The sequence below is a fragment of the Scyliorhinus torazame genome, chromosome 7 (genome assembly GCF_047496885.1).
Source record: "Scyliorhinus torazame isolate Kashiwa2021f chromosome 7, sScyTor2.1, whole genome shotgun sequence".
NCBI lineage: Eukaryota > Metazoa > Chordata > Chondrichthyes > Carcharhiniformes > Scyliorhinidae > Scyliorhinus > Scyliorhinus torazame.
The window spans coordinates 112,895,960-112,911,128 of NC_092713.1; the positions used below are offsets into that span (position 1 = coordinate 112,895,960).

A 15,169-nucleotide genomic window follows, 5' to 3' on the forward strand; every position below is an offset into this window, starting at 1 on the left:
TGTGTGGCCTCCTTCAGCAGCTGGCAAAATGGCTGCTGTATAGGGAGCACACATGTTTATAGTCCAGCAGGCAGGGACTACCCCCGTACCTGTAGTACAGGACCTTACCACACATCTAATATATACAACAGTGGTGATTACCACATTATCCCCTGTTAAAATTGAGTCCGGCGGGGGTGGTGGAGAACAATATACAGAGCAAGTTTAATATACAGAAGCGAAAAAATATATTTATTACTGAAGCCCAGTACAAGGTGGTTTGATAGTCCCGAACCAATTATAAATTTAGCCGGTCCGGGGCCTTGATGTGGCGTTGGGAGTGACGCAGTGGTGGTGGCGATTCTGGTGTTCGTCTGGTCCTCGGTGACTCCGGGAGCGTGCCAAAATCCTCTTCATCCTCAGGCTTAGGCAGGGGGAGGACAGATGGTCCTGGGGGTGTTGCTGCTGGGTGCGCTGGGGGAGGGGGGGGGTTGGAGCCGGACCGGAGGGGTGTGTGTGTGTGTGGAACCTGCTGGTGCCAGGTCCCTGAGGGAGACAGTATCCTGGCGGCCATTGGGTACGCTACGTAGGCATACTGGGGGTTAGCATGGAGTAACTGCACCCTTTCAACCAACGGGTCCGCCATGTGGAGTCAGACGTGCCTACGGAGTACGGGTCCTGGAGCTGTGAGCCAAGTCGGGAGCGACACCCTGGATGTGGACTTCCCGGGGAAGGCAAAGAGTTGTTCATAGGGTGTGTCGTTAGTGGCTGTGCATAGTAGCGACCGAATGGAGTGCAGTGCATCTGGGAGGACCTCCTGTGAGCGGGAGGCCGGGAGATTTCCGGACCGTAGGGCCAGTTGGATGGCCCTCCAGACCGTCCCGTTCTCTCTCTCCACCTTCCCGTTTCCCCGGGGGTTATAGCTGGTCGTCCTGCTGGAGGCGATACCCCTGCTGAGGATCATGAATGAGGATCCCCTGTCACTGTGGATGTAGGCGGGGAAGCCGAACAGCGAGAAGATTGTGTTGAGGGCTTTGATGACGGTGGCAGACGTCATATTGGGGCACGGGATGGCGAAGGGGAATCTGGAGTATTCATCGACGACACTGAGGAAATACGTGTTACGGTCGGTGGAGGGGAGGGGCCCTTTGAAATCCACGCTGAGGCGTTCAAAGCGGCGGGAGGCCTTCACCAGGCGCGCACGGTCCGGCTGGTAGAAGTGCGGTTTGCACTCCGCACATACCTGGCAGTCCCTGGTGATTACCCTGACTTCCTCGACGGAGTAGGGCAGATTGCGAGCCTTCATGAAATGGTACAACCGTGTGACTCCCGGGTGACAAAGGTTATCGTGCAGGGTCCGGAGTCGGTTCACCTGTGCGCTTGCACACGTACCTCGGGATAGGGCATCTGGGGGCTCGTTGAGCTTGCCAGGGCGATACAAAATCTCATAGTTGTAGGTGGAGAGTTCGATCCTCCACCTCAAGATTTTCTCATTTTTGATCTTACCCCAAAGTTCCCACCTGCTTCAAGAAGACCATCATCATACCGGTGCCAAAGAAGAACCAGGCAACGTCCCTCAACGACTACCATCCAGTGGCCTTGACATCTATCATTATGAAGTGCTTTGAGAGGTTGGTCATGAAACACATTAACTTATACTCCCAGAATGCACTGATCCACTTCAATTTGCATACCGCTGCAACTAGTCCACAGCTGACACGATCTCCCTGACCCTGAAATCATCCCTGGAGTATCTTGACAACAAGGATTCCTACGTCAGACTCCTAATATTAACTACAGTTCCACCTTCAACACCATAATGCCAGCCAAGCTCATATCAAAACTCCAAAACCTAGGACTTGGCTCCTCCCTCTGCAAATGGATCCTCAACTTTCTGACCTATAGACCACAATCGGTAAGGACAAACAACAACACCTCCTCCACAATAGTCCTCAATACACAGCCTTGCCTACCATACTCCCTACACACACGACTGTGGGCAAAATTTGGCTCCAACTCCATCTACAAGTTTGCTGATGACAGGACCATAGTGGGTCAGATCACAAACAACGATGAGTCAGAGTACAGGAGGGAGATAGAGAACATAATGGTATGGTGTAATGACAACAATCTCTCCCTCAATGTCAACAAAACTAAAGAGCAGATCATTGAATTCAGGAAGCAAAGTAACATACACACCCCTGTCTGCATCAATGGTGCTGAGGTGGAGATGGTTGACAGCTTCAAATTTCTAGGTGTGCACATCACCAACCATCTGTCCTGGTCCACCCATGTTGATGCAACGACCAAGAAAGCACAACAGAGTCTATACTTCCTATACTTCGGCATGTCCACATTGACTCTTAACAATTTTTACAGATGCTCCATAGAAAGCATCCTATCTGGCTGCATTACAGCCTAGTATGGCAACTGCTCGGCCCAAGATGGTAAGAAACTACAGAGAATCATGAACACAGTCCAGTCCATCACGCGAACCCACCTCCCATCCATTGACTCTGTCGACACCTTCCCTTGGGAAAGCGGGTAGCATGGTCAAAGAACCCTCCTACCCGGGCTATTGCACTTCCAATTTCTTCCATCGGGCAGGAGGTACAAAAGTCTGAGAACACTCACTAACAGGTTCAAAAAAAGCTTCTTCCCCGCTGTCACCAGATTCCTGAATGACCCTCTTATGGGCTGATCTCTTCACATATTTTCTCTGCTGAGTAGTCCTACGCTCCGTATATTCACCCAATGCCTGTGCCTATGTAGTTACATTGTGTATTTATGCATGTCCTATGTTTTTTTATGTATGGAACGATCTGTCTGGACTGTACGCAGAAAAAACTTTTCACTGTACCTCGATACAAGTGACAATAAATCAAATTCAAATTCAAATACCTCTATGAGGTACTTCCATTCGATCGTGTCGAAGGTCTTTTCTGCGTCCAGGGAGATGATCACTTCTTTTTTTTATGAATTTAGTGTACCCAATTCATTTTTTTCCAATTAAGGGGCAATTTAGCGTGTTCAACCCACCTACCTTACACATCTTTGGGTTAAACAAAGAACAAAGAAAAGTACAGCACAGGAACAGGCCCTTCGACCCTCCAGGCCTGTGCCGACTATGCTGCCTTGCTAAACTAAAATCTTCTGCACTTCCGTGGTCCGTATCCCTCTATTCCCATCCTATTCATGTATTTGTCAAGATGCCCCTTAAACGTCACTATCGTCCCTGCTTCCACCACCTCCTCTGGCAGCGAGTTCCAGGCACCCACTACCCTCTGTGTAAAAAACGTGCCTCGTACATCTCCTCTAAACCTTGCCCCTCGCACCTTAAACCTATGCCCCCTAGTAATTGACCCCTCTACCCTGGGAAACAGTCTCTGACTATCCACCCTGACTATCCACTCTGCCCCTCATAATTTGGTAGACCTTTATCAGGTCACCCCTCAACCTCCGTCATTCCAGTGAGAACAAACCAAGTTTATTCAACCTCTCCTCATAGCTAATGCCGTCCATACCAGGCAACATCCTGGTAAATCTCTTCTGCACCCTCTCTAAAGCCTCCACATCTTTCTGGTAGTGTGGCGACCAGAATTGAACACTATACTCCAAGTGTGGCCTAACTAAGGTTCTATACAGCTGCAACATGATTTGCCAATTTTTATACTCAATGCCCCGGCCAATGAAGGCAACCATGCCGTAGGCCTTCTTGACTACCTTCTCCACCTGTGTTGCCCTTTTCAGTGACCTGTGGACCTGTACACCTCGATCTCTCTGGCTGTCAATACTCTTGAGGGTTCTACCATTCACCGTATATTCCCTACCTGCATTTGACCTTCCAAAATGCATTACCTCACATTTGTCCGGATCAAACTCCATCTGCCATCTCTCCGCCCAAGTCTCCAAACAATCTAAATCCTGCTGTATCCTCTGACAGTCCTCATCGCTATCCGCAATTCCACCAAACGTTGTGTCGTCCGCAAACTTACTAATCAGACCAGTTACATTTTCCTCCAAATCATTTATATATACTATCCCTGCGGAACACCACTAGTCACAGCCCTCCAATTAGAAAAGCATCCTTCCATTGCTACTCTCTGCCTTCTATGACCTAGCCAGTTCTGTATCCATCTTGCCAGCTCACCTCTGATCCCGTGTGACTTCACGTTTTGTACCAGTCTGCCATGAGAGACCTTGTCAAAAGCCTTACTGAAGTCAATATAGACAACATCCACTGCCCTACTTGCAACACTCATCTTTGTAACCTCCTCGAAAAACTCTATTACGTTAGTGAGACACGACCTCCCCTTCACAAAACCGTGCTGCCTCTCTCTAATACGTCCATTTGCTTCCAAATAGGAGTAGATCCTGTCTCGAAGAATTCTCTCCAGTAATTTCCCTACCACTGATGTAAGGCTCCCTGTAGTTCCCTGGATTATCCTTGCTACCCTTCTTAAACAAAGGAACAACATTGGCTATTCTCCACTCCTCCGGGACATCACCTGAAGACAGTGAGGACCCAAAGATTTCTTTCAAGGCCTCAGCAATTTCCTCTCTTGCCTCCTTCAGTATTCTGGGGTAGATCCCATCAGGCCCTGGGGACCTATCTAACTTAATATTTTTCAAGATGCCCAACACCTCGTTTTTTGGGATCTCAATGTGACCCAGGCTATCTACATACCCTTCTCCAGACTCAACATCCACCAATTCCTTCTCTTTGGTGAATACTGATGCAAAGTATTCATTTAGTACCTCACCCATTTCCTCTGGCTCTACACATAGAATCCCTCCCCTATCCTTCAGTGGGCCAAAACTTTCCCTGGCTACCCGCTTGCTTTTTATGTACGTGTAAAAAGCCTTGGGATTTTCCTTAACCCTATTTGACCCCTTTTAGCCCTCCTGACTCCTTGCTTAAGTTCCTTCCTACTTTCCTTATATTCCACACAGGCTGTTTCTAGCCTTCTAGCCCTGAAAATGCCTCCTTTTTCTTTTTGATGAGGCCTACAATATCTCTCGTTATCCATGGTTCCTGAAATTTGCCGTATTTATCCTTCTTCCTCACAGGAACATGCCGGTCCTGAATTCCTTTCAACTGACATTTGAAAGCCTCCCACATGTCAGATGTTGATTTACCCTCAAACATCCGCCCCAATCTAGGTTCTTCAGTTCCCGCCTAATATTGTTATTTTTAGCCTTCCCCCAATTTAGCACATTCACCCTCGGACCACTCTTATCCTTGTCCACCAGCACTTTAAAACTTACTGGTTGTGGGGCGAAACCCAGGCAAACAAGGGGAGAATGTGCAAACTCCACACATACAGTGACCCAGAGCCGGGATCAAACCTGGGACCTCGGCACTGTGAGGCAACAGGGCTAACCCACTGCGCCACTGTGCTGTCCTGAGATGATCACTTCTGGATGTTCTCTCCCTGGATGGGCTCATGATCATGTTTAGCAGGGGCCAGATGGTCACTGTTAACTGCCTGCCCTTGACAAAGCACGTCTGATCTTCTGCACCACCTTCTGGCACACGGCTCTTCAGTCGCCTAGCTAGGGCCTTCGCCAGGACTTAACATCGGTGTTAAGGAGTGAGATGGGTCTGTGAGACCCGCACTCTGTCTCTGGATGGAGTGAATGCTCTTCATAACTTCCCCAATACTTAATGGTGCTCCCAAGCCCCGTCCCCTATCTTCCCTCAAGACTGGTATGTCCACTCCATCGAGGAACCGCTTCATCTTTGAGTCTCCCATCGGAGACTCAGAGATGTACAGCTCCCAGTAGAAGGTTACAAAGGCTTCATTAATTTGCTCTGGTACTGCGACGAGCTTGCTGCTCCTGTCTTTTACCTGGGCCATTTCCTTTGTGGCTGCCTGCTTTCCCAGCTGGTGGGCAAGCAGGCGGATGGCTTTGTCTCCATGATCGTAAAAGGCCACCATGTCTGGCAGAGCTGGTGCACTGCTTTCCCAGTGGAGAGCAGGTCAAAGTCAATTTGTAGCTTTTCCTCTCTGCCAGTATTTCCATGGTCGATGACATGGAGTACCACTGGTCTATCTCCAAAATGGAGTAGACTAGCAGTTGCCTAGCCATCCTCTCATTCCTATCTTTGCGCGCCATGAACGCAATACTTTCACCCTTATCACCGCCTTCAGTGCCTCCCAGAACTTGGAGGGTGAGACCTCTCCATTCTGGTTGTTGGTAATGTACCCATCTATGGCTTGTGATATCTGTTCACTGTCCTGCCCTGTCCCCGACCACCCAGGGGGCTCCAATGATCTCCGAGCCCCCTGGCATGGCCATCACGCCTGGTCTCCATTTTTCGAGACCAGTACTAATTTGCGCCAGTGTGAGGCCTGGTCAATTGATAAATGCTGCATACCGTTGGGATGGCCCCTGGACATGTGTCCTCACAACGTTCGGGCACCTCGCATGGCGGCTGCGGACTGTTTCCAACGCCGCCACAGTCAGGGGGGGGGAGCCATTCCGTTGGCAGGGGGAGCTTGATGGTGGCTGGGGGGGACTGGTGTCGGGCGCCCGTGGGTGGCAAGCGGGGTTACAGGGGGACAGTTTTTGGCAGTCCGGGTCCTCGCATGGCTGGCACTATGCTGTATGGTGCAGCCGCCGCAAACCTCCGCCGTGTGCATGCGCGGCCAGGGACCCGGCCATTCTGTGTCTGTATTGGCAAGTAAAGGGGGCTATACGTGGCGCGGCTGCTAGCCCCCCACTGGGCGGAGCATCGGTGCAGGGGCGCTGCCGACATTTGGTCTTAAGATCAGACGGATCTTGGACATAGCCGCAGAATCGGAGAATCCAGCCCACAATGCTTCACAAATGTACAAACTCTGCCATCATCTCATTCTGGCCTTTTACTCTTAATTAGTATTTACTAATGGACAATCGACGGGTTGATTACCCAGGATGAAGGAAAATAAATTGGCAAGCAATTGTTAGCACAGGGCTAAATCGCTGGCTTTGAAAGCAGACCAAAGCAAGCCAGCAGCACGGTTCGATTCCCGTAACAGCCTCCCCGAACAGGCGCCGGAATGTGGCGACTAGGGGCTTTTCACAGTAACTTCTTTTGAAGCCTACTTGTGACAATAAGCGATTTTCATTTCATTGAGGGTATGGCAGCACACAAAATAATGGCTGATTGTTCAACGGAATTGGCAGAAACATGTGGACAAAACATTCATTCACTCACTTGACTGGAAATGTCATTTGATGTGACTGAATTTGCCCATTTCGAGAGAAGAAAGTAAAATGAATCAAAATTAGGCAGAGAACAAGTTTTTAAAAATGGTGATTTTGATTAATGTTTCAGTTTAAAGCATATTCTAATATTTTGATTCCTTTTTCCTTCCAGAGAAAGATATGTAAGTTTATTGGACTATATTCCTCGCCACCTGAATAGCATGCACAATGAAATTATGATGCAACGAGTGTTGGACAGGCAACTTATTATGGAGCTGTTTGTCTTTCAAAATGCCGTTGAAAAACTTAACAGGTAATAAGTTTAATCATAGGGCCAGACAAGAAATTCTGTTTCTTACAGGATGCCAGGAGTAGTCAGTTTGCCAATGAAATAATAATTTCCAATTGGTACAAAAGCTCAAGAATAGTACAGAAGTAAATGGGGGGGTTCACAAGATTGGATTTGGCTATGAAGTTAAACAACCTTGCCGATTAATTCAAGTCGCAGTGGTGAATACAGGTGACCTACAGGCTGCTTAACCTGGTTGATTACATTACTGTTGCTGGATGTTTACAGATCCTTTTGACACGAGTTTGAACAGAAGTTGGGAAGGGGAAATCCACCAACATACCACTAGATCTCTGTGGCGGCTTCCTTTGAGATCCGTCACAAATACAATTTTTTCACGGTTGATTGCAAAATCAGGCCATTTGAAGAAGACATTATTTAGAAGACACTCTGCTATTCAAGTACTGGTTAACGCGTAAAGTTGGATTATAATTGTGAATCTTACTGTGGATCACCCAACAGTCCTAGTACATTGAGTTTTGATAGTACAAGTAGAAAGTCTAAGGAAGGAGATACTAAGGTCCATCAGAAATCAGGAGGGGTTTTTTAAGTCTTAGAGGTTGTTGAATTCTGACTATATTGAAAATGGTGTCTAATATCATTTTGTGGAAGAATAGTCCCCAGAAAAATGGAAGCTAAACTTCCCTTCAAAACATCACTTCCCATGTATACCAGCATGACCAGTATGTCAGCAACTGGTCATGCTGGTCATTAGCCAGCTCTTACATTAAAGCATTTCAATGTAACCTTTATGTCCTTCAAAATAAATGATGGAAAATAATGGGCTAGTGGTGTGGTATTACGTGATATGCATTCCATTTGTGGTTTACACTGGTGTCCAGTTCCGAGACTACGGTACTTTGCCCAGATATATAGTTTTCACATGTGGAGATGTATATTGCGAATATGGGAGAGGGGACTTCAGAGAGATAGATTTTGGGCAGGATTCCCTGTCCACGAATGCCGGATTTGTGAATCACAAGCAGGCGGAGAATCGGGCATCAGCTGAAAATCAAGGTCAGTTCTGGGTGCCCAACAGAATGTCATGCTCCGGTGCCTCAATGGCAGTGTGAATGCGTTCCACGCCCCGTGCCGACGTGGGCATACAAATCATACAGTAACAGCCATTTGTATATCATTAACAGGCCTGACCTGGTAGTCTCTCGTCTCCCGTGATGCTCCACCTCCACCAGGCAGCGGTGACCCCGGCGCAGTTCACTCATGGTATTTAAAAATCAGAACCGGGGACTGGCTGCTGGGGGTGAGAGAGGAGGCAAGAAATGTCTCCAAAGACGCAACCGTGGGCTGCCAGTTGTGCCGCTGGCTGTGGGGTGACTGCAAAGGTCAGGGGACGCAGTGGGAGGGGGGGGACCAGGAGATGGGCCATGGGCTATGGGCTTGGGATGTCTCCCCCAGGACCAGGGTGTCCGGGCACAGAATACCATTGCCGCCATCTGGCTGCGCACTCCAGACAGACTGCCCACTGTGGCCCATAAATGTGGATGCCCCCGAACCCCCAGCCACCCACCGAGGAACTCCCCGACCCCAGCCAACCCATCAACTGGACGTGCGCAGTGCAGCACAGTGGTGCAGTGGTTAGCACTGTTGCCTCATGGCGCTGAGGACCCGGGTTTGATCCCGTCCCTAGGTCACTGTCTGTGTTGAGTTTGTACATTTTCTCCATGTCGGCATGAGTCTCACCACCACAACCCAAAAAGATGTGCAGGGTAGGTGAATTGATCATGCTAAATTGCCCCTTAATTGGAAAAAAATAATTGGGTACTCTAAATTTATTTTTAAAAACTCGTGTGTGTAGCCCAGCGCAGCCTGTGACCCACCAGGTGTTGGCATCCTTCAGTGCTATCATTTGAGGCTCTGCCCCACTGCAGGGAGAACAGGTGGGTGCAGAGTGCAGCCCGAATAGCAGACACCTGCACTATGGCACTTGCCACCCTCCCTGGCACACTGCCCTCCACTAGAGCAGATGCCCCACCAGTGGCACCACCATGCAGCAAGAACACCAGCTGGTACTAAGCCCCGTCTGCCCACTGTGTGCCTGCTCCCATCCATCCTGCCCCAGGACAGATAGGCACAACCTGTGTCACACAGAGAATCCATGGCACACTACAACTACGGTCCCAATGGATGCCCACCCCCTCACCCAGACCCATGCGCGGGCTCTGCCCGCACGCATGCTACCAAGAATGGTGCCAGTCGGTGGCATGTGTTGAGCTCCCTCTGCAACCAGGTGGCACCTTGCTGATGGGGTAGCATGTGGCATACCCAAGGAGGGCACCCATGGTAGACCTCACAGGAGGGCACTCGACAGGGGCGCGGAAAGTATCAATGGTTGGGACGGGTAGCGTGACAGGAGGCCCCTGGTGACAGGCAGGGCCAATGGTGAGGTATGGAGGGAACCGTATTGGGGAGAATGGCTGGGGAGTGGGGTTCGGATTCGGATTGGGAAGGGGGACATGCGGGGTCAGGGGCTGCAGTGCAGGCCAGGGCCACAGTGTAGCCCATTGGGCATGGGAATACGCAGCATGCTAACATGTCTTCCCTTTTACTCCGGACAGAAAATGGATGACGGAGTACAGCTGGGTGGATTGGCATCTGCCTGGCTGCAGCAGCCCTGGTGGATGCACTGAGGCTGCACGAGCAGGAGCTGCTCAGGGAGGGCCGTGCAGAACAGGAGCCAGCTGGTGATGATGGAGAGCCGGTTGCCCAACAGGCTGAAGAGGAGATGGGAAGGAGGCGCCTCATCAGGTCTTGTGTATACCTGCAGCGCCTGTCAAACGAGGACCTGCCAGACTGAACTGGGCGTGCCGCCTTCAACTGCAGCTGAGGAGGGAGACCGTGCGACATCTGTGCCAGATCATGGCACATCTGGAACTGTTGAGATTATGGGGGAGGACTCCTGGTGGCTGTCAATGTGACGGTCGTCCTGACCTTTTATGCCATGGGAGCCTTCCAGGCACAGAGTGGGGACCTGTCTTGGATCTTCCAGACCTCTGTGTGCAGGTGCATCTGCACCGTAATGAGTACCCTGTATGTCCGGGCAGCACAATACTTTACCTTCGACGTGGACCGAGCCCACCAAGCTGCCCGGGCATCAGGATTCGGCACCATGCCCCAGGTTCAGGGGTTAATCGATGGACGCATGACCCCCTACAAGTGGGGGTGCCCTTGATCTATTGGAACGGATTCCACTCCCTCAATGTGCAATTGGTGTGCAACCACCAGATGCTCATCAGCACATGTACACCCGGTGTCCAGGCAGCATGCACGATGACTTTGCCCTGGCACACTTGACGGTGCTCAACAGCTTCGCACTGCTCCCTCCGAGTGAGGGGTTGGCTCCTGTAGACAGGGTTTATCTGTTGTGGTCGTGACTGATGACACCTATCCGGAGGCCACATACTGACGCAGAGAACCACTATAACATGCAGCGACCAGGGGCAGCACGGTAGCATAGTGGTTAGCACAATTGCTTCATAGCTCCAGGGTCCCAGGTTCGATTCCCGGCTGGGTCACTGCTGTCTGTGCAGAGTCTGCACGTTCTCTCCCTTTTGTGTGCGTGGGTTTCCTCCGGGTGCTCCGGTTTCCTCCCACAGTCCAAAGATGTGCAGGTTAGGTGGATTGGCCATGATAAATTGCCCTTAGTGTCCAAAATTGCCCTTAGTGTTGGTTGAGTGGGGTTACTGGGTTATGGGGATAGGGTGGTGTGGGCTTGGGTAGGGTGCTCTTTCCAAGAGCCGGTGCAGACTCGATGGGCCGAATGGCCTCCTTCTGCACTGTAAATTCTATGATTCTATGATCATTGAGCAGTGCATCGGCTTCTTAAATGTGTTGTTTGGTGCCTGGGCGGCTCTAGAGGGGCACTCCAGCACAGTCCTAGGAGGGTCTCCCACATCATGGTGACCTGTTGCACCTCCACTACATGACACAATATTTTGTGCAATGAACAACATGCTAACTTTGTAATAGATTATAACTGGATTTGAAACTCTTTTAAAAGTTCCAGTTCCTAGTAAAAGATTAGTCCCTCTTAGGCAGCAATGGATATTCAGTCATCAATAGACCTTTCTCGTGTAAGGCAACAGCTAAGGAGATCTTGTCATCCAGATTTCCAGCTGGAAGATTAGCAACCATTACATATTGAGGGTACGAGCAAAGTAAGAGTTTAATCCCATCAGCAAGTTCTGGATCTATTTCTGAACATTCTTCACATGTTGGAGGAGGAGGTGGAGGAACGGCATGCCTTGACCGATGAGGTGGATGTGGAAGAGGGCCAGAAAGGGCAGGGTATGGCGCCTTGTTGGGCACAGGAGGCCGCAAGACATGAACACCATGGCCGCTGCATATGGGACAACATTATCGTCTCCAGGTTCACCGACTAGGGGGCCTGGCCCGGAGGTCTGGCCACTGGCAGCTCAACTGTCCTGTCCTAGCCCCTCAACCCCACCCCCACACAAACACCACTCCCCGCACCCATCCTCTCCCTGCACCCCATCCCCCCCCTGGACCCCATCCCAGCAACCCAAGCCCCCTCCGAGCTTCCCACCAGACACTCCACAGGATGTTGGACCTGATCTAGTCCATGGGGCGGAGAATGATGTTGACTCGCTCCGCAATGAGCTCTGGTGCTCTGCAGCGGCTGACAGTATTTGACTCCGCCATAGTGTCACACAACACTGTCCACCCAGGTGATCCCTGCATGCGTGCTAGCCATACTTAGAATTTACAGTGCAGAAGGAGGCCATTCGGCCCATTGAGTCTGCACCAGCCCTTGGGAAGAGCACCCTACTTAAGCCTAGGCTTCCACCCTATCCCTGTAACCCAGTAACTCCACCTAACCTTTTGGACACTAAGGGGCAATTTAGCATGGCCAACATACCTAACCTGCACATCTTAGGACTGTGGGAGGAAACCGGAGCACCATGCAGACACAGGGAGAAAGTGCAAACTCCACACAAACAGTCACCCAACGCCGTCCTTAGATGGTCCCACAGTCCTTCTGGGGGCGGGACCTGGGGCAGAGGGAGGGGGGGACTTTCGAGCAGTGATGGGTAACGTCCTGTGTAGGCGCTACCACACGGTGTGTCCGTGTCTCTGGCCCAGGCCCCTGCTGCCTCCGAGGGCTGTCACTGGGGGCACCCCCGACTGCCCTGGGTGCAATGTCCGTGTCCTCGAACACCCACACCCCACATCACCAGCCTCATACACACACACACACAAATCCAGCCCCTCCCCCACTTGCCCCCTCAAACTGACACCAAACTGACACAGCCTTTTCACCCAGCCCAGCCTATCCCTCATACACTGCGGATAGAGGACCAAGGCAATACAGAACATTGGTGAACATGTGTTTATTGACAGTGCAATGTACAATAACTGTACCCAAATGAGCTGCACCTGTGCCAACTTAACTGGCGTCTAACGTTCTACTTTTACGTGTCCTAACCCAGGCGGGTCATCAGAAATGGAGGCGGCCTACTGCGTAACCCACCCTGTGGCCTGGCTCCCCTTTGGCGGTTATCCACCAGAGCTTTTGGGCCCGGATGGGGCTGGCAGTCATCCAGGTGTCACAGGTGTTATGGTGCCACCCTTTTCTGGCTGCTGCCCATCGGATGAGCCTGGGAGACGTGGGGAAGATTCAGAGGTGCTGCGGTGTTTTGCCGCCAACCACCCTTTGGGCGTCACTGACACGGGCTCCATCACCTCCTCCTCCCATGGGGTGCCCGATGGCCCCCAGCTACTCCTTGGGACAGGGGTGCGGCTAGAGTAAGCTCCGGTGGCTCCGGCGTTACCTGGCGCTGCCAGTCCTGGAGGCCCACTCTCATCTCAACCAGGGTGTCTATGCTCGACATCATGGAGCTCAGTGACAATGCCAATTCCCTCTGGGACTGGGCCACATCAGTCAGGGACCGTGCCAGGTCCCTCTGTGTCCGGCTCAGGTCAACCAGCGCCAGGTCAATGCTTTTGTGCCCACAGCCATGGCCCGTTGCGGCGCTCCAGAGCCACGCTCTGGAGAACCGTAGCAATGTCCATGTGACCCTGGTACATGGATGTCTGTGACATGGCTGCCTTGTCCTGTGTCTCAGTCACCACCCGCACAGAGTGCCCTTGATCCATTGCCTTTGCACCCAAGGCCTCCACCGCAGACGCCGCCCATTTTGTGTTGGCACACATGGTTGGCAACGCCTCCTGCTCCTGCAGGTGGTTGGACTCCTCGAACTGCACCTGCAGGTGCTTGATGGTTGCTGACAGCCCCATATATAGTCCCCAGCTCAGCAACAGCATCTCCAACATAGGTGGGAACGCCCTTTCCAGAAGCTCTAGACCTGTCTGGACGGCAACTAGTCCCTGGGATCAGGCCACCCTCCGACCTTCCGCTCCCTCGAGGGTTCTTACCTCTAACTGAAGTACCGCTTCATGTGTGTGTTGCGCACCAAACAGTGCCCTGGGAGTCTCTTTACTAAAGTGTCCAACCTAGGTAAGTGTCCCTGGGATGGTGGAGGGTGCCGATGACAGCAATCACGAGAAGTTGGTGCTGTCCCCAGACATGTGCTGCGGCTGGGGCCATGGGAGCCCGGACGGTACCACCTCTTCGCCTGGTTAGTTGTCGGGTTGTGGCTCGGGGCACGAGAACCAGCTGGTTCTGCTTTGTCTGGTGGTGACCCTGCAAGACAAAAGACAAGATGCATGGTGAGATTGCGGGTTGGCGTGGTAGGGGTAACTCACGTGCCACAGGGACATCACAATGCATTGGGGGTTCACTTGGATGTTGGGGGGGGGGGGGGCATCCTCCCATGTTGCGTTCGGGCTGGGGGGAAGTCGGAGATTTTGTTGAGATCGTGAGGCCATTTGAAATGGCTTACCGATCTCTCTCAACAACGGGGAATTCCTGCGAGCAGAGCTCTCCGTTGTAAGAAACGGGGCATTCCCCGTTTAGGTCCTTAATTCAAAGTAAGTTGTGTTGATTAACCATGTGTTTCTCGACACTGTGAGTATCGGGAAACACGTAGCTAAAGCGTTCGGGGACTTTGTTCCCTTTTGGGAAGATCACGCCTTAAGTCTCTCAAACAGAGAATCCAGCCTTTTAACTTTCACTACCAGGAGGGAAGCAGCCATTATTGGATCATCACAGTAATCTGCCCAATTTCCCTTTGCAATCAATGGAATCTAGCAAAATGTATAACAAGCAGCTAATCTGCTATGGTCCTAAAATCCTGTGAGACCTATACATGTATTTTCAACAGGATTAAATATAAGTGATCAGTGGGTATGAACTTAGGCTGATTTTCCTCAGGACATGGCACTATGGCAATTGTAGCTTTCCATGTCACCTCAGTTAACAAGAGTCAACTCAGAACTCAGCACACACCACGGATTAACCCTGGGAAATTTTTGATACTGTATCGCATTGGAAAATGAAAATTTTTACACTAAGTTAGTAAGTAGTGACATCTAAATCATTACATTTGGTTCACAGCTATTGAAGATCAGCAACATACCTTAGGAATCGTGAAGATTTTAAATTGCTGAAGTGGACATTAAACTTAAGTGTACGGACAGCATGTAGACCTGGTCCTTCAGATTGTAATTTGTTCCTTTATCACAGATCATGTAGACTATACCATCTCT

General features: G+C 50.9%; 1 protein-coding gene across 2 annotated transcripts in view; it reads left to right on the forward strand.

Moving 5' to 3' along the window:
• axdnd1 (axonemal dynein light chain domain containing 1) overlaps window positions 1–15,169 on the forward strand; it is a 486,782-nt gene that overhangs the window by 185,671 nt on the left and 285,942 nt on the right. For both annotated transcript variants that reach the window (XM_072511281.1, XM_072511280.1), the window contains exon 11: window positions 7,346–7,486. In XM_072511281.1, coding sequence (XP_072367382.1) covers window positions 7,346–7,486 — 141 coding nt within the window. The remainder of the gene's footprint in view (window positions 1–7,345; window positions 7,487–15,169) is intronic.